The sequence below is a fragment of the Oxyura jamaicensis genome, chromosome Z (assembly GCF_011077185.1).
Source record: "Oxyura jamaicensis isolate SHBP4307 breed ruddy duck chromosome Z, BPBGC_Ojam_1.0, whole genome shotgun sequence".
Classification (NCBI taxonomy): domain Eukaryota; kingdom Metazoa; phylum Chordata; class Aves; order Anseriformes; family Anatidae; genus Oxyura; species Oxyura jamaicensis.
In genome coordinates, this window is record NC_048926.1 from 26,488,392 (window position 1) to 26,509,770 (window position 21,379).

The following is a 21,379-nucleotide window of genomic DNA, read 5'->3' on the forward strand; positions in this document are numbered from 1 at the left end:
ATTGTTTTTACTCCAACAAGAATGCCAAATAACTTTACTTAAAAGTGAAAATTTTAAGTGTTTGTTCAACAATCAAACCATGTGTACGCATGTTCACACTCCAGAGGCACTTCAGGTTGTTGAGCAGAAGTCTCTGAAGCAGTTACCACCCTCTTGCTTCATGGGCACAGTAGCCAACAAAGAGAGGTTCAGCTGCTATGCCCCGTCTGTTAAAAAATAAAGCGGAATATGCGTGATTAACCAAATAATGGACTAGTGATATAGGCAGGAAGAGAGATACCGGCAGTCTGCTTTAATCTGCTTTGTGTAAACAAAATGGATGGCCTACTTGGGAGTCAGAATGGCCCTGTTTGATGGCTGATTGTACTGAATTATCAAGCTAACTACAGTTCTGTGTTTCAGTCAGTTGTACCAGAATACCAGAAAATGGTTTGAAAAGCTTTGATTCCGGGCCTGGGAGTTTAGCTATGCTGAAAAAGTTACTGTTTTTATCAAAGATGAGTAGTGAATGTAAACACACAAAAATTGTTTACATTTACACATGCCCCTCCCAAGCTAACATTTTCTTCATATGCAGCTGTAACTGTCCTTTCATTCAATTTATGACTCTGGGGAGCCAGACCTTTATAAAAAGTCTCTTGACAGACAGATGCACTAAAAAAAAAAATACAGAAAATTAGTAAGATACTATGAAAGATGTTTCAGGATGAAAGTAGTGGTAGTCAAAAGTCTGCTTCTTGGATACTTAATAGCTAGATACTAATGCTCCAGTGAGCTGTAGGATAATAAATAGCAGTATTTAAATGGAAGTTTAAGAGCTACAATGGCAGAAAATGGATAATTTAGGGCAGTTGAACCGTTGCTTGCTGCTAAGCAATACTTTGGTTAGTCATTGCTAAAAGACATCTAGGTTTCTGTTTCCCTTTTCCCATCACCATTCCTCTGTAATCTGTGCTTCTGTATCCTACTACAGGAAGCTGAGTTTAGATCTAGAGTTTAGTAGCTGCTTTTATAGTACAATTTCAGTAGCAGTAACTTTGCCTTTAGATAAGAAGGGTTACCATTCTTCCACTGACTTTGATCTAGATGTTAAAAAAATCATTACCTACTCTTTTCCTCGCTGCCTGGTATCCAGATGTACATAGTGAGCCAAAGCTGCTTTACTTGGAAAGGCTCCTCAGTCTGCTAGAACTGCCACGTCTATGGCAGTATGTACAGCCTGTACATACTTATGCTATGTACAAAAATGTTGGTAAACTCCAAACTCTTCTAACAGCCTGACTGATAAAATCAGCTATTTGGAATTCAAACAAAGCTCAGGAAGCCTTGTGGAAGGTCTGTATACAAGAAAGACAATGTGCTTGCAGACCCAAGGAGTGCTCATTTAAGCAATGAAAAGGTGATGGTTCCTCTAGTTTAAAGCCTACATCTAACGAAGCCTTTTAAGGAGGACAGGTCCTTTCACAAAGCTAGTCTTTTTATAACAGGAGTTGTTCACCATGAGTTTATATGCCAGCAATTTGCCTGAAAGTAGCTTAAGGGAAACATACAAGTGCAGGGAGCTGTCTTTATTTTGTCCCTGCATTCCCCATCTCTCGTGCTATCACATGAAGTAACTCGCCACAGCCACCTGGACCAGCTCCCTTTGCTGCAGATACTGCACAGGTACCGGTATTGAAGGAGATGGAGAGGCTGCACTAACTAACCCAGGTCCAGGAATAGCATGACTTAGTTCTCTGTAAAACCCTAATCCTAGTAGCACAGCCACCGCACTGTTCAGTTTTATTAGCATTCCCTCTTAGCCCCAGCAAGAGATGTAAGATGCTGCTAAGTGGTGGGACGTTAAGTTTTTAATGTCCTTTAATCTTGTTTTTAACATGTGTTTGTTAACTTCCTCTTAATATATCTGTCTTTCTCAGGAAAGAGAGAGAGAGTGCAATTCAAGCACAACAGTATATTCCTATAGCATTCTTTAAAGCCAGCTTGAAATAAACTTGAGAAGTCAAAATTACACTGAGACTTCAGTCACTCTATAAAGTTAGTTTATACTCCAAGCTAAAAGTTGGTGATTGTGACAGATAATATTGCTGATACATCTACAGGAACCTGAGCAGAGTGCTTGACTTTTGGGTACTGCCATGCATCTTGCCCTTTAAATGCTTCTACCTCAAAATCCTGTTTCTCATGGTTGGTATTTTCTAAGATTTGTCATAAACTACTGTAAAGCTAAATGTCATGTTGCATTCTTGCTGCAGTCCAACTTTGCAGCAACATTAGAGAAAATCTAAATATCTCTCTGGCTGTGTACTTTTAAGAGTGGAGTTGGACTTGGATTTCAGACCTGGAACTGACTCATTTCTACAGCCGTGAATATAAAAAGACAGCACTGGCAATAAAAAACCAACAACTCGTCTAGGCACTTTTTGAGAAAGAACTGCAGAAAACAATCTGTTATGAACTGACTTGGTTTACTGTAACCATAAAGTTTAATTTTACAGGACCTCCATATCTACCTCTCTCAGTCCCTACTTTAAGGCAATACCTGAAAGAATAGGTCATTCAAGCTCATCTCTCATGCAAGAAGCTCCATTTGATTACCTGTGGCAACTCTAGTTTTTATTCCCAGTAATTAAAAAAAAAATCAGACTATGTTTTCTTCTGTCTGTGTATTCCTCCTGTATGCCCTTAAATATCCTCTGTTGTCTGAAATAAGTCAGTCTTGGGGTAGGCTTTTTTCTTTAGAGGAAAGAGGAACAAAAATGTGTTCTAATATTTTACTGCAGAGGGTTAATGGTTTTGTGAATGTTATTTGCAAAACTCTTTGAATTCCTGTCTTACTGCATCTGTTCTGCCTCTTCTGACCATGCAAAAAACACATGGGATGATATCTACATAGACTAGACTGCTAGCTCTCCTCCCTTCATTTCTGAGCCAGCAAGTTAGGCCTGTACTTCAGCACCATTGTCTCTACAGCACGAGAACCACAGGTTTACTAGAACTATTAATCTTACCTGAGCATGCGGCATCGATGATTAGACAGTCTTTTATAGGCATCCTGCAAGTCAGTCACGTTGCTGCTGCTCCAGAGTCTTTCCCCTACAGCACTTGCCCGAGGCCTGTAAAGATAAGTTTTAGAGGAAATATGGTCTACAACCAAGAGTGGATTAAAGTTTTTTATACCAGGTCTTATATCCAGAAGCACCAATTTTTATAGCTGCTCAAGGTCAGCAAGGAGCTCTGTTATGACTAACATACAGTCCTGCTGGATTAGTTCATGCTCCTCGTAGCTAGATTTCTGAAATATAAAGTTCTTACCACAGTCTTGGTGTGAGGTTAGTTGCATCCACAAATTCTCCCCACAAGCAAGCTTCTCCACCTAATAAGAGCTTTTTCTGTTTTTCAGATCCTGAATTGAAAACAGAAAGATAGAATTTGTATTTGCCCAGAAGAGGGGCATGTATCAGAAATTTCATTTTTCACTGCTTGGACTGCTGTTCAGCTGATGTTCATTTTATCATATAACATACCTATCCTGAGCACAGACTTAACATTTTGCTAGTCCTGTTATTGAATGTGATAATGATTAGCCCATTTGACTGGAAAGCCTGTTTCCCTTCTCTGGCAGAAAAGATTTTAACTTTCAGCCTCTGAAGAGGCTGCCTCTAGACCTTTCAAATTTCCATTTGAAAAATAGGAAGTCGCTATTTTTTACTTAAGAGTTTTGCAGAGTTCTACATGACAAAAAAAGTCCTTTGATTACAGAGTACCTGATCATACTGACTGCACGCATCGCTAAATAGCTTTTCCTTCCCATTTTTACCTTATTATGAACACACAAAAAACATGCATATAAAAAAAAAAAATAAGATAACAAACCAGGGAAGTTGAGTGGTTCAACGCTGTAGTATTTCTTCCAGTCTTGCCCATAACTAATGTAATCCAAATACCAGGGAGCTGCCAGGATAGCAGTGAACCCTGCCTTAGTGACACTGCTAAGTTCATGAGCATAGTTATTTGCCATCCACACTTCAACTACAGTATCTGGCTTCAGCTAAAAGGGAAAAATAAAAAAGGAAATTTACATGAAAGACAATCCTAATTGCTATTATCAGGAAAAGGATAATGGATTTCAAAACCGGGGGTGTGACATTCTGTTTTGAAGAGGAGTATTTTGGAAGCTGCCTTTGGTTGTTTTCTTTCATAGGAAATCTAAAGCTGACTGGTTGTTAGTATTAAACATAGTTCACACTTGAAGCTTAGTTTATAGACAGTTAATGTCCTGAGATGGGTCCTGTGTGCAGCAGCTGTCTAACCAGCTCCTAAAAGCTGAGCACCAAGAGTTACTAGTCTAGGTGGACTGTTATGTCAGAAAACTTAAGAGTACGTAAAAAAGAATAGAAACTTTCCCGCTCTTTACTCTGATGCTCTGCCTCATTATATTATCTGCCTTCACTTCAAAGAAAGTGCTGCAGTGCTGGTGTTCCTGTTTCACCTATTTTGCCTGTACTGCTAAGGTCAGCAGATTTGCTTTTAATTTTTAAAAGACACAACCAAAATTACTTAATATTCATTTTGGAAGCTTCCCACAATACTGTGCAGTTATGCAAAAGCACATTACTTACTTCCCAATCTTACCTGTGCTTTGTTATCAAACACTTCTTGCCAGACCATGTATCCTTTGTTATAAGAGGAAACAATATCCAAAATCCTAGAATTTGGGAATAAGATGATGTTTGTGAACATCAAGTAGCTCAAGTACAGACATACAACATAGCGATGTTTCCTACTCTAATGCACATCAGGCCTTTCCAATACTGCGTAAGGAACCAAACAAAACCTTTTTTTTTCTAGTTCTGGCTTTCAGTGCTCTGCCTAGAAGAGCACATGTATAAGGATATGCACGTGCAGTAACACAAACTAAGGTGCAGAACATAACTGGTAACTCAAAAAGTTGTTAAAATCTACGTTATTTAAGAACAAGTGAAATAACTGGCCACAAAAGCCTTGAGACTTTCCCTCCCCGCCTTGTGTATTGACATTTAAACAGATAGCTAGCTTAAGATACTCGAAACATTCAGACCACGCTTAGAACTACCCTACATACACTCATTGTGTCCCACATCTTAAAGGAGTAAACTTTATATTCAGTGCATTAATTGGAAAGTAAGTGGGCAGTACACCATACATGGGAATTTTTTAAAGCTATACAGTCTAAAATAGCTTCTGTATCTGCACCCCAACACTCCCCTCAGATAGTGACTGTGATAAGCTAGGTAGGAAATAAAAGCAAAAAACATACTTCTGAATGTAGTACGATTCCAGTTTGGCATAGTCAATGCCAAAACCTTGCTCCTTCATGAACTCTTTCACATCAGGGTTAGATTTCCTTAAATAGTAACAATAAAACAAGTTATAAAAGAAGAATAACTTTGTTTTAAACCTGATTTCCCAACTAGTTTCACCCATGCACAGTATACTAGTTGATTCCTTAGAGATGCCATAGCCTGGAATGCACAAGAGAGCAGAAGCAGTAGGATGATTTAGGTGTTTTGAAACCAAATTTCATCCTGATTTGAAAGAAAGCCAACAGTCATCATTCTCTGGGAATGTTACTGAAGTCACTGTTTTGAAGCAGCCTCTGGCAGACTGCCTGAAGTTCCTAAAATCTCTGGGGTTCCTGGTTTCTCAGTGGTTTTGTGGGAAGATTGCTAGCAGGTCTATAAACTGAGCAGACAGGGAGTTTAGCAGCACCATGAGATCTGTGGGAGTGACATCAAGAACAAAGCTTGAGAAAACTCCCCTAAAGGAATGCAACATGTTGTGATATGAAATTTGTCAGAACTTACCATTATTTGAAAAAAAAAAACAACAAAGTCCTGAGCATTCAGGTTTGACGCTTCAAGAAAAAGCGCAACATTAACTAGATCAATCTGAATGCTAATTCTATTAGATCATCTCCAAAGTCTGTATTACTCGTTTTCTGATCAGAAAGACTCCCAAATCAGTAAAAATCTACAACTTGAAGAACTGTATTTATACATGCCATCCTTGTAATACAAGCACACAAGAGTCAGTGTTACATTCTTAATGTTAGCAGATCTTCTGGAAGGCAGAACTCAGCAGAAAGGACTGCTTTTCCTTCAACACAAAGCCTTTAAGTGTTAATTATCTTCTATAGTACTTTTCTCCCATAACTGTTCCCCTTCTGCATGGCTTGTTGCCTTAAAGAAATCCTTTTTAATAGCTGAACATTTGTGAAACTACTGGTCAAAATGAAATTCTGCACAACTCTAACTCCTACAGCGCTTGTTGAAGATCACAGATGCTCTGCCTATAAATTTTTACAGAAGTAGGAATGGTGAATATCTTTGGGTTAAGCAGTGAAAAACCATCTCACACAACTGAGTGCCATAACTGATGGATTTAGGGAAGTTTAAGAGACATTAGCTATTTATTCTTTGAACTGTGTCCATACCAACAATCGAAGCTCACTTCATCTCCTCCTAGATGAATGTAGGCATCAGGAAATACACTGCTGATTTCTTTGAAGAATTTAGTCATGAAGTCATAAGTTGAATTCAAAATGGGATTTACAGGTCCAAAGGACCCACTTGGCTGTTCTCCATTGTAACAAGGGGTGAGAAGATCTTTTTGACCTAATAAAAACAATTAATAGAGGATATTCAGTTCCATGCTGGTGTGCTACCTCTGCTAGCAGGATGTAGTTTACCCTTTTACAAAGGTTAATATTCATGACTAAAGCGCTCATCTATTCTATGTACAATGAAATAGAGGCAGGTTAAAATATAACAATTTTGCCCAAGGTTGAGCAACCCTCTAACTTGAAGTTAGGTCTCTGACTTTTAGATTTGTGATTTAAAAACACAGATTTATAGAACATGTCCTGGAAAGCAGCTTCTGGACAACTACTTGAATAGGTAACCTTTAACAGATTATGAAAGAAGCCAAATAAAATGAATGTGCTCTGGAGGTCTCTGTTCTCTTTTTATTACTCTATTTTGTTAGCAGTTAAGTAGGTGGGAGTTATTTGGCTCGAGGTAGATGTTCTGTCGTGTATGCTAGGAAGCTGACTCTACTCAAGAAAGGAAGGCTAGATAAAAAACAAACAAACAAAAAACCTAATAACAATAAACTCAACCAAGCAAAAAACAACTAAACAAAAAATTCCTAACCAGTGGTTCTTGAGTCAAGCTACCTGAAGCAACATGAGCTAGGAGAGCAAAACAGTATAAAATTTTTTATATGTAGGCTGGAGATTCCTAAGTTCAGTTTACTCTGTTTGTCATGGTTGCAGCAGCAGCACCTTCCAGCTGCATGTTTTCTACTCTATGCATGTTCACCCAAACAGGTCCCCCTTGCTTCACCTGCCCTCCATGCATGCCTTCAAGCCTCTCTCCAGCATCTTGAATTGAGAAGCAGGCAAAGCATAGCTACAGCTCTCACCAAAAAAAAAAAAAAAGCTGTCATACACAAAGCTACTGGGACTAGCTAATTTCAGGCACGAGCGCTGAACCTTCCTCTCTTAGTATGAACGTAGGTCAACCTATGTATTGGTAGGCATGCCACTGGCTTCTGCAAATACATCGTAACTATGAAGACTATATGAGATGAAAGACTGAGAAATAATGTTTACCAGTTCAGCTTTTGTGTTGTTCCTTTCCTTCTCATTTAAGGTTAGTGAGACAGTCTGAACCATTTCCAATGTTCCGGTCATGCTTGCCACAGGATGAATACAAGACATCTTGTTGCTAAAGCTATAACTAAGACAGACTAGAAAAATCTATACTATTCCCAGTTTGGCCAGAAACATCTTAGCCTAATTGCAGTGAGAACACAGTCTGTACATCTTGAATTGAAGTACAAGGCTCCCTTGTCCTTGAGCACATGCAAACGCCATCACTCAGGATTCAAGCATCACAATCAAGAATACTACTACTCTGAAATGCAGAAGATGGAGTGAACTAAAAGTATCCAAGTTCTCTGAATTTTGTACACCAGCTTTACTAACAGACAGAAACATCAACCGTTTTTAAAGAACCTTCTCAAAAAAGAAATCTCTACCCTAGAGACAGCAGCTCACTATTTCTAGCCACTGCCCTATTACTCTAAACTCAAGAGGACTGAATGGGATGATAACATCAATATGAAGTCCAAGGCAGACAGAATATATTTGTGCCTTTGCACACACATCCAGCACAGGAAACGACTGCTCAGTTCCAGCTTCCTCTATTCACTTTAGTTCCTCTAACATGTAAATGTGCTGATCATCATCAATTCTTCCCCTTGCTTATCTCATACCAATGGCCTTTCAAAATACTTCAAAGGCTGCTTTAAATAAGTCTATTTGCTTTTATACAGGAATATTCTGCTGCACTTTACTTATCATAATCTTTTAACTATTAGTACTTTCTTGGACATACCTTTTCCCCAAGACTGCGTGTGTCCTGGGGTATCAAATTCTGGGATAACTCTAATGCCTCTTAACCGGGCGTACTCAATCACCAGACGGACGTCAGTAGGAGTATAGATGTGGTTATAGGAGTAAGCTCCCTGTGAAGTGTTCATATTTTGAGAAAGTTTACAAAAAGTTATATCAGCAGCTCACAAAATTGGGATTAAAGTGTTATTTTTTTAGACTGCAGAGCATTTTTACAAGTTGGCCTTTTCTAGGTTATCACATGTGCAACTGCACTGACAAAACTTTACGGCTGACTAGTGAGAAAACCACATTTTCACCCTAAGATAAATCTCCTGAGGAGACTCTCCTTTCTTCTTAGGTTCAGTTACTGAGGAGAATAAAGAAGTTGGATTCTACTCCATCAGGCTTTTGAAAGATATCTTTTCCACTTCTTCTACAGAGAAGCAAGTGAGACTTTTCCTCCATCTCTGCATCACCGACTCTGAAACAGAGGGCCCTTGTTACTTGACTTGCAAGACTAATGGAAAAGTTCTGCTGAGTCAGAAGGAACGGAGTTTTCTTCTCATACCTCTGCTTGGTTGTTTTGATACATTGCCCAATTTAGCATCAGGGTGTGTTTGTTTTGTGATGCTGTATTTGAGTATTATTCCACTTCCACACAGCAAACAAATGTCACGAGTGACCCACATCTCTACAATTTGGTAAAACACACACTTGTCAAAGAGCAAAACTACTTAAGAAAAGTATTGTGACTCCTCATGATTGACTGTGCCTTAATCTTCCATTTATCCAGAACAGTTTCCACAGCTGAGTGACTCAAAAAAAGATAATGGTAAGCATGCCTTCTGAAAGAAGATTATTCCAGCAAAGGACATCACTCACTCCCCAGCTGTTACTGGGGAATAGGACAGAACTCCACAGCCATTCCTAGGAAAACTAATCTGACTGCACCATCTAACATCTACAGTTTCTGAATTTTGAAGTTCTTCATTGATGTCTGCTCTAAGCACTGCCTGTGTAATTTTTGTATGAAGGTCAGAGTCTATCAAGCATTTTAAAACAATCACAAATCTTGTGCATTGGCTCAGTCTGCTTCAGCATACTTTATTTGGCTGCTACTGTACTGCTACTGAGCAAGAACCTCTTGATGGCTTTCATTAATTAGCAAAATCTGCTGCGAGTCACGGAGTAGAGACATACATCACCCTGTATTTTTTAGAAAACTTTCACTTTTGGATCTCTTATAGAAGCAGAATGTCTTGCAAAGTTAACTAGATCTCTGAAAGAGCAAAAGTACTATTACACTGGTTCCAAGCATACAGATTTTGGAATCTCTCGTACTGTTTCACAATCAGCCTCGGCAGGTGTATTCAACCATTCACAGGTTCCCACTTTTGTATTTTATTTTCACAAAAGATGTGCCAGAAATACCTGGCACGTATTCATTCCTGCCCATTCACCCCTGCTCCAAAGATGTTTACTCACCTTGTTACTTAGCTCAGGAAAAAAAATACTCTGGTAAGGAAATGACTGATCATCTACTATATGCCAGTGGAGGACGTTGAACTTGTTAAAAGCCATGGCATCCTGTAATGAACAATGCAATACAGTCCAGTTAAGCACTTTAGTCTCACAAACAAATTACGCAAAAGAAGGTGGCCTTCTCCTAATACATCCTGCATGCCTAGAGCAACAACTAAAATGAAGGAAAAAGCATACTGTTGTTCACTGAACTGTAGAATCATACACTAAAACACACCAACCTGTTTATAACCTTCTCATTTCCTCCATTATCTATTCGCTTCAGTCCTACACTGCAGAGTCAACAAGCACTTCATCTGATTGTGCTACACTGGTTGGTAGAAGAGGAACTACTATAAATTCTTATTAATTTCTTCCACTTCGCAACACGCTTGTGTGATTCTCTACACAAAATAAGCTATTTCACCTTACAGGAAAGCTTATGCTTTTCTACCTAAATACTTTGGACTTGAAAAGTAAACACTATGAGAGCGATTCCTAGCACTGAGTACATCCTTACTTCCTAGTAACCCTTCCAGAATCCATTTCAAGTGCAGGCAAGATGAACTATGCATTTTTATGTCAATACAGTGTCAGTACTTATATTTTGTACGCTGTACGTTATCAAGATAAATGTAAACACATTTATTATAGACTATGGGCAGTCACAAACATATCATGAGTTATACAAGTTTGCCACAATCACTCTAAGTGTTGTGTGCTTGGAGTGGAAGGAATGCGTCCTCTGCATTCTTCTGCGCCAAGTAATTGCAACACAGTTGCTCCCAATCTCTTGCCACAATTCAATTTTCCCCTTTTTTCATCCAAGCTGTCTTTTCAGAAGCAACAATAATCTCTGCAGCAAACTACTGCCAAATCCAAAGAAGATTTATACTTTGTCCATTTGCCAAAATTACTTAATCTGTTTTATCAGAGAGCAGTAGTTTTAGTTATTGCTTGCCTTCAAGCATTTCTACCAACTACCATCTTTCCATATAAAATTATACTTCCTGACCCTCCCCATGGTCTGTCCTTTCTCAAGGTCGATGTCGTTCCTGGAGATACAGTACAGTAACCAGACACAAGCAGGAAATGTACTTAAACTGCTGTCTTAAGCATCTAATTACCACATGTCAGTGAAGGGATTACTGCTGCTTTTTATTAGGTTAGCCTGGATTCAAGCAGGCACACTTTTTCATAAGCCAGTAAAATGGCATGAAACATAGCTCTGGTGAAGCAGTTGGGCCACAGAGATAATTCAAGGAAAGAAAACAAAAGAGCAATAGTTATGAAAATACAATGATGGTTAGAAATACAAGTCTCAGAAGTCAAGTTACACTTTGGACATACATCTGGAAAAGTCAACAAATATTGACAACAAATATTGACACAGGAACTACTTGAGTAGTTGAAGCATTCTCAGTTTTAAATGACTAGCTGCACAAACACTAGTAGCCAAGTAGGGACTGATCTTAAAGGTAAATACAAGTTGTACATACTCATAGAAGGGCTAGTTCTGAGCACAGTTCAAGGATGACCTCAGAAATAAAGACCGGTTTTACCTGCGCTCTCTTCCTGCCCATCACAAGCCTGTCCTGCAAAGTTCTGGAACATGGAGGGAAATATCTAAGAAAAATTTCTCTTGGAAAAGCAAGACAGAGATAAGACAGGAAACTGCATGTTCCTTCATTCAAAGGCTCCCCCACTTCAACCAAGTAAGCCCTGCTGCAAGTTTTTTTTCTTTTTTTTTTAAACAGGGGAAAAAGACAGTATGAAATAAGAAAACCCACAGCTTTGGGTGCTGTAATTAGACAAATTTCTCACCTTCCCATCAAGGTGGGAGTATACATTTCTCACTGGGTTTGTGCTCTTTGAAGAAAGTTTACTCCTTTTTGAGGGAAAGCAGTGAAAGAAATCAGTAGCTCCCAATGAACTCCCCTTTGTATTTAGTTACTGAATTGCTCTTAGCAACACAAGAACAGACTAGGTGGCTATTGAGAAGACTGTAGTTTTCCTGCAACCACTGACACTCAAATTAGACCTTGAAATACATGAGCATGAGCTGGTGTAAACAACAGAAAATACTGAAAACACATGGTGCACAAATCCCAGCTTTCTTTATGGATTTACACGGCAACTGCCCACTCAATTCATCACCAGGGTATGCTCTGACTGTAGGCTCTGACCTCCACGTAGAAAATTTCACTCTGTTCTTTTAGAAGTCAGACAGGTTCTCATTTGGTGTCATCATGAGTGCTATCTACTTCAGGGGACAACATACAACACCAAAAAGCCTTCCTTATTAATGATACATGACAGTCCACTTACCAGGTTTGTGAGAATGGATTTCAATGGCAAATAGTGCCTTGATGTGTCAAGTAAGATTCCTCTATGAGCAAATCTTGGGAAGTCGTAGATAACAGATTCATTGACAAGAAACTAGCAGAATGAAATTTAAGAATTAGAATTCTCATTTTATGTTCGTCACTACAAACAGGAAATACTCCTCTGTTTGTTAAGAGCCTTGCAAACATTATTTTCTGAGAAAATAGTTAATGAAACTCGTAGATCTGCTGCTTCCAGAAAAGCAGCTAACACAGAATGTGGCTGTCTCATCAGAACTGTGGTTTTAGTTAATAGCTATACTTACACTTCCATAATCATCTTCATGAACCAGCTGACTGAAGGTTTCCAAACCTGGAAAAATCCAAGAAAAAGATCTGGAGTACAACACAGTACTTGTCCTTAAAACTTTAGTTAAAAGCAGGATCAAAACTATTTCCAGGCATGCACATAGTTAGAAAGAATGCCTTGTGACAGAGTTTCTTTCTTGTTACCAAATTTTCCTTAGTTGCTCAAGCACAACATTTAAGGAAGTAAGCTTAACCATGTAAGGAAGAGAGAACTGCTCAAGCTCTCCATTATACACAAGCATTGAATATTATCATTACAGCTCAGCTGTACCAAATTAATCCTTGAATAGAACAGAAGCTACTGAGAGCAAGGTAGCAATGTCTGGTGTTAACATGTATATTCCTGTCATTTCTGGAACAGGTGAACTTTCTAATTCAGCATTAAAAAAATTCTAATTCAGATAGTAAGCACAGCAAACAGGGACTTCAGCGTTACAGTCTTTCTGGTGATGTGTTCTGCATGTTCAGTTATTAGATGCAGTCAGAGAACAATTTGTTCACACTGTAGATCTAAGAGATTTTTAGCACCCAGGATCTGGTTGGCTTGGATGATTTCAGACACAGCAAAAGTGGAGGTATGGTGTGCCACTGGGTCTGGGATGCTGAACATACAGACTGAGGTGTCCAGTGCACACCTTTGTACCCTTCTGGCCTCCATGACCAACTTTACTTCCCATGGAAATCTGAATGAGGGCAGGCCTTAGTGTTCAGATGATTCCTACTCTGCCATGCAGTCTATATAACCTCAGAACAAACAGCTGTACATGTAAAGTATCGACTTACCTCTTAAAGCACCCCATACTTCATCTGCTTTCAGTATAGCCACAGGCTCAGTTATAGTCAAATGATCTACAGAGAAGAAAAAAAAAAGTTTATTCCTCAAGAAAGCATGAATTAATATGATAATATTAACAGGAGTTAGGTGACTCTGCAGGTCTGCCTTTTTTTGTAGATTATTTAAAATTCCAATAAATTGTTTTTAATTGTGATACTGTGCAGCTATCTTTCATTTATGGGGTCCCAAAACTGAGCAATCTACTAGTCAGAAACAGCAGTTAACCAGTAAGAGGGTAAAACAAATACAGTTTTAATAATGGGAATGCTCAGTGTTGCACGTGGGCCTGAATTTCTGACTAGTTTAGCTCGATTGAAAACACAGCAAGTGATGTTTTTTGCCTTTAATATGGAGGCAACAAGGGTTAGGTAACTAAGTTGGACCTAACCACAGAATTTTACTTCTCCTTCTACATTCACTTTAGATACGTCATGCTTACATTTTTTTTTTAGAGGTATGGTTTGTCAATTAATATTGCTTGGTGTTTATCATAAAGATCTCCTTAATAAGGACCAAAAATACCAAACATCTAATGAGCATATGTAGGGCATCAGTAAGATGAAGTAAGGTAAGCAAAATGAAGAATACTATCTGAAGAGATCCGTAACAATCCCCCCTTGTGTTGGAGGAAGCGTTAACTGACCACAAAGTACTGGGGGGAAAAAACACAAGTCATTTCATTTTTCCATGTAAGATGGTTCAACAAATTCTAGCAAAGGAACAAGTATTAGAGGGGTAGATTGTTGCATCTGCCTCAGTCTGAAAGAAAGGTTGGTTACAAATCACATGGTTCAAACTTTTGACTAAACTACCAGAGAAAAGCAATTCAGGGACATGAAGAAAGTATCCCAGACTTCAATTTTAACCTAAACACAAACAATTCTGTGTACATTGGAAGTGCTGGGTAAGAAACAGAACTTAGAAGATGGCTGCAATCTTTTTTTTTTTTTTTTGTGGTAAACTGTAGGCCAGTCAGGAATTTGCTTCTGAGATGTTTTTTTCTGAACGTATGTCTTAAATGAATGCAGAACAACAAGTTTTGTAAGTCTATATGGAACCTTTTACACAAAGAGGAAAGAAGACAGCAGGGAGAAAGGCAGATAATCTGTACTTTGATTAAGTATCCAATACTCTTGCTATGGGATACCCACTGACTAATCCAAACTGTGTCTGTTAAGGAAAGCGACCAAACTGCTCCATCTGGCAACTGAGTAATTCCCTTAAAGAAAAGAAGAATCAGCATGGTTCAGAACTCAAGTTCAGAAAGCAGTTCAAAGTTCACCAAGTAGTAAAGCAATGTAATAACCTGACCAAGGCAGAAAAAATCTAAAGCATTAAGTTTTGCTGCTGTATCCTGTTTGCATTGAAACGTGTGAAAAACTTGCACAGCAAAATTACGCTATTTGGCTATGTGTACAAAAAGGGATAAGTAAATTTAAAATCAACACATTCTTTCACAAGTCAGGTAGAATTAGTCCTGCTGTTAATGTATGACTTAAGAATAAAAGGATCTTTTTCTAGGGATCTGTATCCTGGATACCAAACAACTGCCCAGACTATTACAGTTTATCTCCAGACAGAACCAGATGAATTGAACATGCAGAATTCTGTGCTGTTAAGAAACTTCTGTAGTGATTTTAGAGTATTTCTCCAATCTGGACTTCAGTCATGGAACTGAAGAATTGTTGCATGCCAAATATAATACAGTCATCTTATTTTTAATCCTGTCTTGTATCTCTCAACAGAATAAAAGTGTATTTATAGTACTTCAAGATGAATGACGAGAAGTTTGACTGCACGCTTTCTATTTTTCTTGGAAAAGAAGAAATATCAGGTACGTGAGCAAGTACAGGTAGCTTCAGTTCAGACTTAGATATCTCAAAGGAGGGCAGATGAACAAGCAAAGCCAGCCTTCATCCCACACCCCTGACTGAGAGAAAAGACAGTGCCTTGACTATATATAGATCTCACATAACTGGATATAGCACAGCATATGTACCTCTGACTGGTAATAGTTACTAGCAAGGACAGCAGAAGGTAAATGAGTTAAATGCCAATTAAACTGCGGAAATCACAGAATCATGGAATCATCTAGGTTGGAAGAGACCTCCAAGATCACCGAGTCCAACCTCTGACCTAACAGTAACAAGTCCTCCACTAAACCATATCCCTAAGCTCTACATCTAAACGTCTTTTAAAGACCTCCAGGGATGGTGACCCAACCACTTCCCTGGGCAGCCCATTCCAATGCCTAACAAACCTTTTGGTAAAGAAGTTCTTCCTAATACCCAACCTAAACCTCCCCTGGTGTAACTTTAGCCCATTCTCCCTTGTCCTGTCACAGATTATGTTTCTAACTAACTTCACAACTTGGTGCGGACTGAAGTTCACCACAGCGTTCACAGCGTCATGTCCCAACACCCTCAGTGAGCCTTAAAAATACCATCAGTTGACTTCTCCACTCAGCAACAACGTGAGTGGAAGACGAGTGCAGAGGATGCCCGCCTGGCCCGGGGAAGGAGCGGAGGCAGGAGGTGACAGGTGACTGCCGGGCGGGGTACTCACAGGCCTCGCTGGACGCCAGCCGCGGGTAGCTGTCACAGCCGGGCTCCGGGGCCGCGATCACCACCTGCAGCTGCAACAGCTCCCGACGGACGGACGGCCACCGCCGGCCGGGGCTCCGCCAGCGGGAGTGCCCGAACATGTACTCGTAGTACCTGCACGGGGGGGAACACAGGCACCCTCAGGCGGCCGCCGGCACCCCCCGGCCGGCCCCACCTCCGCCCCTGAGCCCCCCCGGCCCCCGCTGACCTGCGGAAGGCATCCTGCAGGAGGCCGCAGCCCGGCCCCGCCGAGGAGCCGGCCCCGTGCACCACCTGGAAGCGGTCGGGGGCGAGCTGCAGCTGCCGGCGGGACGTGCGGAGCGACTGCGGCAGCGGCCACAGCGAGTCCTCGGCGGCGACGCCGCCCGCAGCCGGCGGCCCCTCGGCCAGCTCCACCTCCAGCTCGGGCTCTGGCGGCGGGTCGCCGCGGCCGAGGCTGGTGCTCAGCAGCACGGCGGGCACGAGGAGCAACCCCAGCAGCAGCCCTGCGAGCCCCATGGCTCTGCCCATGGAACTGCGGGGCCAAGCCCCGGCTGTGCCTGTGCCACCGCCGCCGCCTGCCGCCGCCGCCCCGCCTCCGCCATCACGGGACCGCCGCGGGCGGGCCCCGACACCGCCCCCCCGGCCGCCTCATGGCGGGGCCGCGGCCCGCAACGGCCGCCCACGAGCACGGGCTGACAGAGGAGCTGGCGGGGGCTTCATGCGTGCGTGTGGGGAGAGAGGTTGTGGCAACTTGGATTGCGGTTTGTGAAGCAAAATCTTAGGAATCGCTTGTATTGCCGCAAAACAATTGCAGTCCTGGGGGATTTTTTTTGAAAAGGCTTTCTGCAGAATGTACCGTGAACTGGGCAGAGGGGTAAATGTAAGCACAAGTCTCACTTCTGGCAAAGTGTCTCCGGTTTTAGGCGAGCTAGGTGTTCTGGCAGATGCCACTGTGAATTTTGGAAGTTGGCATGAGGCGTTCAGGAGGCAAGTCGTGTGTCTAAAAGCTGGAAATTCCAGTGGAAAGCTGCCCTGACTTTAAACCACTGTTAATTAGATGGCTAACGCAGGCAGTGGTGTGCCATCACTCTTGCTCAGGCGGATACGGCAGTTACACAACAGCGGTGGAGAGTTCATCATAACCTGCTGCAGGGCATCTGCAGATTCAGTCAGCAAGTGCTCCCTCGGTCATCATCCCTTCACAGAAGGTCAGCTTTGAGGACACACTCTTGATCAAGCTAGGTACTCTTAAGGCAAAAAAAATAAAGCATCTCCATAATTAAGTTGACAGCTGTATGCAAAGAACACAGGGATTATTAAGAAACAAAATCTCTCTTCTTTTCTAGGGCTTGCCCTCTTTTAGGCTGTGTCACTCAAGGTTTGGAGAAGAAGCTTTTGCTGTTGTTGAGGTGGCTTGTCCGGAAAAACGCTGAAGCCTCACCCGTTTCGTGAATAATTACAGGGTGGGGTGGCACGGGTGTGTAAGAGGAGGTGAGTCTTTGCTGTTGTCCTCAGTACTGTGACATGGTCCTGCTGCCTTGCACTGAGACTGGTGTGATTGCACAGTCAGCAAATCCAGGGAGCTGATGGAGCACCTCCCTCATCAAAGAAAAAGTGATGGCATGTGGGACAGAGTAGGATCAAGGAAAGGCTGAGACTATGCCAGGCCTGTTTAGACTGTGAAACTGCACCTGAAAGGAATGGATCACAAAACATCCCAGTTTTGTCATCAGCTGTGCCTGTTTATACAATTGGAGTGTATTGCCTTGATGGAAGCTGTTTGATGCAGGTTGTCCCTGGCAAAGTGTTACTTAGTCTTGTCATGTTACAGGTAAAAAACAAATCTTGGTTATGATACCAAACTGGCACACAGCATCTAACACTTCCAAATGCCCCTACTGCATGCAGCAAGATCAATGTGGAAATGGCCTTGTGGTCTCTTCAGGCTGTCTCATATGATTTTGCATGCTGATATTCAAGTTCTGGCCCAGGTTTCAGTTTGCTTGTTGCTTTCTTCCAATTTCCTGATCTGACTGTCTCAAGTGTGCTGACTGAACTGCTTGAGTTACCTACCAATGTTTGTGTTTTTAAGCACATTTAGAAAATACAGATTATTTCATGTTTCCTCAGCACAACTGAGAGATCAGTAAAATCTACTTTCTCAGTAGAGTACTTACTTACTCAGAGTAGTCAATGATGACTAGCTGAAAATTTCTGGGCAGCTGTATGCTGCTAAACTAAGCCTGCTGTTTGGAGATAAGTGTTCACCAGCCTAACCGTCCCAAATGACTAGGTGCAGATGCAACTCCTTATTTTTGCTTTTGGTTTTGTTTTCTGCTGTTGTAGCTTCAGTATAGCAAGGCTGTTCTACACCAATTAAGTGCCTTTATTGATGCCACTATTTAAACAAGCTGTTTTGTACACAACTTTATTGGGTGGATTTTCCAGTAATTAAGGACAGCAGGTGGTCTTTCCTCATGTAAGTGCATGACGTGCACACTTCTTTCTTTACTCCTATGCTTTGAAGCTACTTCTAGGAATGTGGTATCCCTGAGACATCTACTTCTGCTAGTTTAGCTTGAAAATGGCTATTGGAATTTAAAAGTTATTTCATGGAAGGATGGAGTGGACAGATACAAACATGCTGTCATTTTCTGAGGAAATCTGTCTAAAAAGTCCTGTAGTGTCTGTAATAACTACAAGCAACCTGAGTTTGCATTGGTATTTTTAGATACAGTTGTGTTTGAAGTGCTGTAACGTAACCCAGTCTTACATTACCCCTGATGACTGCTTCATAGCTCACAGGGAAGAAACAAAGGTTAGCTAAGGATTTGCACTATTAAAGAGTGCTTGACTGCAGGCTGCAGTCCCCTAGTGTGTCGGCTGGCTGCAGAGCCGCCAGAGGCCTGCTGAGTTCGCTGCAGTTTCCGCTGAGCATAGGACACTGCAGAGCTGGGACTGTAATTGTTTCCAGCATGTGCACAAGGCGTTGGAGGAAAACGCGTAAGTGTTATTCAAGACAACAAGCTCTTAAAAAAAAAAAAAAAAATTAGTCATTTCATGGAACATATCAAGGGGAAACAACAAGAGACTAGGTTGGTGCTTCAGAGATATGGGGTATGAGGTCAGATAACACTAGGTTGGTGAGTGCCCTTGTTTCTCTGTACTTCATTGGTAGGGAAAGGACATGAGATCTGTGAGACTGAATGGATCCCAAACACTCGCAATTCCACCTTTCAGTTCCTTAAAGACAGCTAAAAATGCAGACAAAATGTACGTGGCTTAATTCAGTTGTCAATATCATGCAACTTTGTTAGGTTAATTAAACCCCAAATAAAATTCTTATTCAAAAGGGTACAGGGAAAATAGCCACACTTAAATTATTACTCGAGCCAAGGATGTGACAGACTCACTGTCCAGACAGCATGTTTTCATTACTTTGTCTCTTATGAACTTCATAACTACACCCCGTAACTACCCAGAGGGCTTCTTTCTGTTTTCCCCTCCCCAAATACATTACACTTGCTCTGCAGCCTGAGTCACAAACCGTGGTATCTGTTGGTGGTAACATATCCGCATAACACCAGCAGAACAAATGGTGCCATATGTTCTTAGGGAAGGCAGGACACCAATATAAGGGATTTTATAAGCCATTGTATTATTTCCTATTTGTCTGTGGGAAGGAATCTGAGAGATAAGAAGTTTCTTAGTGAAATTTATTAATAGAACATGCAAATGGCAAGATGTGTCATGATCATTTCCTTGGCATGAAGAATATGCACTGTTGGATTTAATTCTCAACTAACTTTTCTGTGTTTTACAGAATCACCTATTGTCTCTACTGTGCCTTTTTCAGATTATCAAGTATGAATGTTGACAGTGGAGGAGAGAGATAATATGAGGTATAGTAAAAGGACCAGCAGTGGATAAAGCAGGAGTCTGGGAAGGATGGAATTTTTTCTTCTATCTGTAGAAATGTCAAAATAGGGACGTAACATTTGGGAATAGGGATGGAGAAAGCACCTCAACTAAGACATTTTGACCTCATTTGTGCAAGGAGGCTTTGACAATGGAAACACATTTCAGGTAAGAGTTACACCTTATGTAGGTGCTCATTACAGTGGGGCAAGGAAGTGTCACAGTTAGAGAAGTGTTGTGTTCTGGTTTTCTTTTGCACCTTTGTAAGTAGGCTGTCACATAAAGTGATAATCAAGGCCAGCTTTAATGATGGCAGATGGTTATGCTTCCAGACTGTACTGCTGCTAGCAAATGCAGCTTTAAAGTATCAGTGCAGTGTTTATAGGACAGCCCGGGGAAGCAATGAAAGTACTTCTCAAAGATCACTGTGCTCCAATATTAGCTCCAAGTCTTGGGCGTGGAAAGCTGTCATGCTTTATCCTTGCCCTGTTCTGTATATTTCATGTCATGCTTCTGAGAAGTACAGATTTTGATTATTGCTCAGTCTTCTCTTTTATTGTATACATTTTGCTTAGATTGTAATTTGTTCTAAACAACCAAGAATGTACTTTTACCTATGTCTGTAAAGACTTACGTAATAATACAGCCCATAAATACCTACAAAATGAGTACTAGATGTACTACTATATTTTTTGTGGAAATTTTAAAAAGAAGTGCAGAAGTGAATCATTTCTGAGGTAAGAAACCTGTATCCCCTATCCTATTAGAGATGTCTTTTGCATTCGGTAGGGTTAAGTGTTAATTAGTTTTAGTCTAACCCTGTCTCCTGGGAAGTCTTAAAAAGTGGAAAGATTGCTAAACATGGCATGACATGACATGAATCTAGCTGGGCTTGACCTCTGCAACAGAGTCGTGTGCAGAATTCAAGGAACAGATTCCTTCACACAAACACATACACACACACTCATTAGATACGGAAAAAAGTGTTTTTGACATAAAGGAATCTCAGATGTTCACCTTACTAATCAAAATGGTGGAATGGAGTTGGACAGAAATGTCTTTTATGGGAGGAAGTGGTAAGGGTGTTTTCAAGTTACTGAATCTGGCTTTCAGATCTTCCAATTGTACTGTGGCTATAGTTGGCACTTACAGTGATGAGAGTTTTCTCATCATTGTTTCCAGGTGTGCAGAGGGTTTTACCATACAGTCTCTGCAGTTCACTCCCCTTCTTACTTGAGAAATAGCAAAGTTGCAGAGAGGAAATAGTGACTTATCACTGAGTAATATTCTGTGGCCACTGCAGTCTGGACAACATGAGGAGAAGTTACTACCCAGGCTGTGAATTGACCATACTGATAATTACACCCTGCTGTCTCTTGCAGATGAT

At 40.9% G+C, this 21,379-nt stretch overlaps 1 protein-coding gene across 1 annotated transcript; it reads right to left on the reverse strand.

The window, feature by feature from the left end:
• Nucleotide 1: 1 nt before the first annotated feature.
• On the reverse strand, nt 2–16,673 carry HEXB (hexosaminidase subunit beta). Its single transcript, XM_035309144.1, has 14 exons — nt 16,301–16,673; nt 16,055–16,206; nt 13,438–13,503; nt 12,612–12,658; nt 12,290–12,400; nt 9,926–10,027; nt 8,442–8,571; nt 6,476–6,656; nt 5,300–5,386; nt 4,636–4,708; nt 3,877–4,051; nt 3,316–3,406; nt 3,012–3,116; nt 2–206 (listed from the first exon to the last, which is right to left on the reverse strand). The coding sequence occupies exons 1-14, from the start codon at nt 16,600–16,602 to the stop codon at nt 143–145; spliced, it is 1,686 nt and encodes a 561-aa protein (XP_035165035.1). The 5' UTR covers nt 16,603–16,673; the 3' UTR covers nt 2–142.
• Between the last annotated feature and the right edge of the window lie 4,706 nt (nt 16,674–21,379).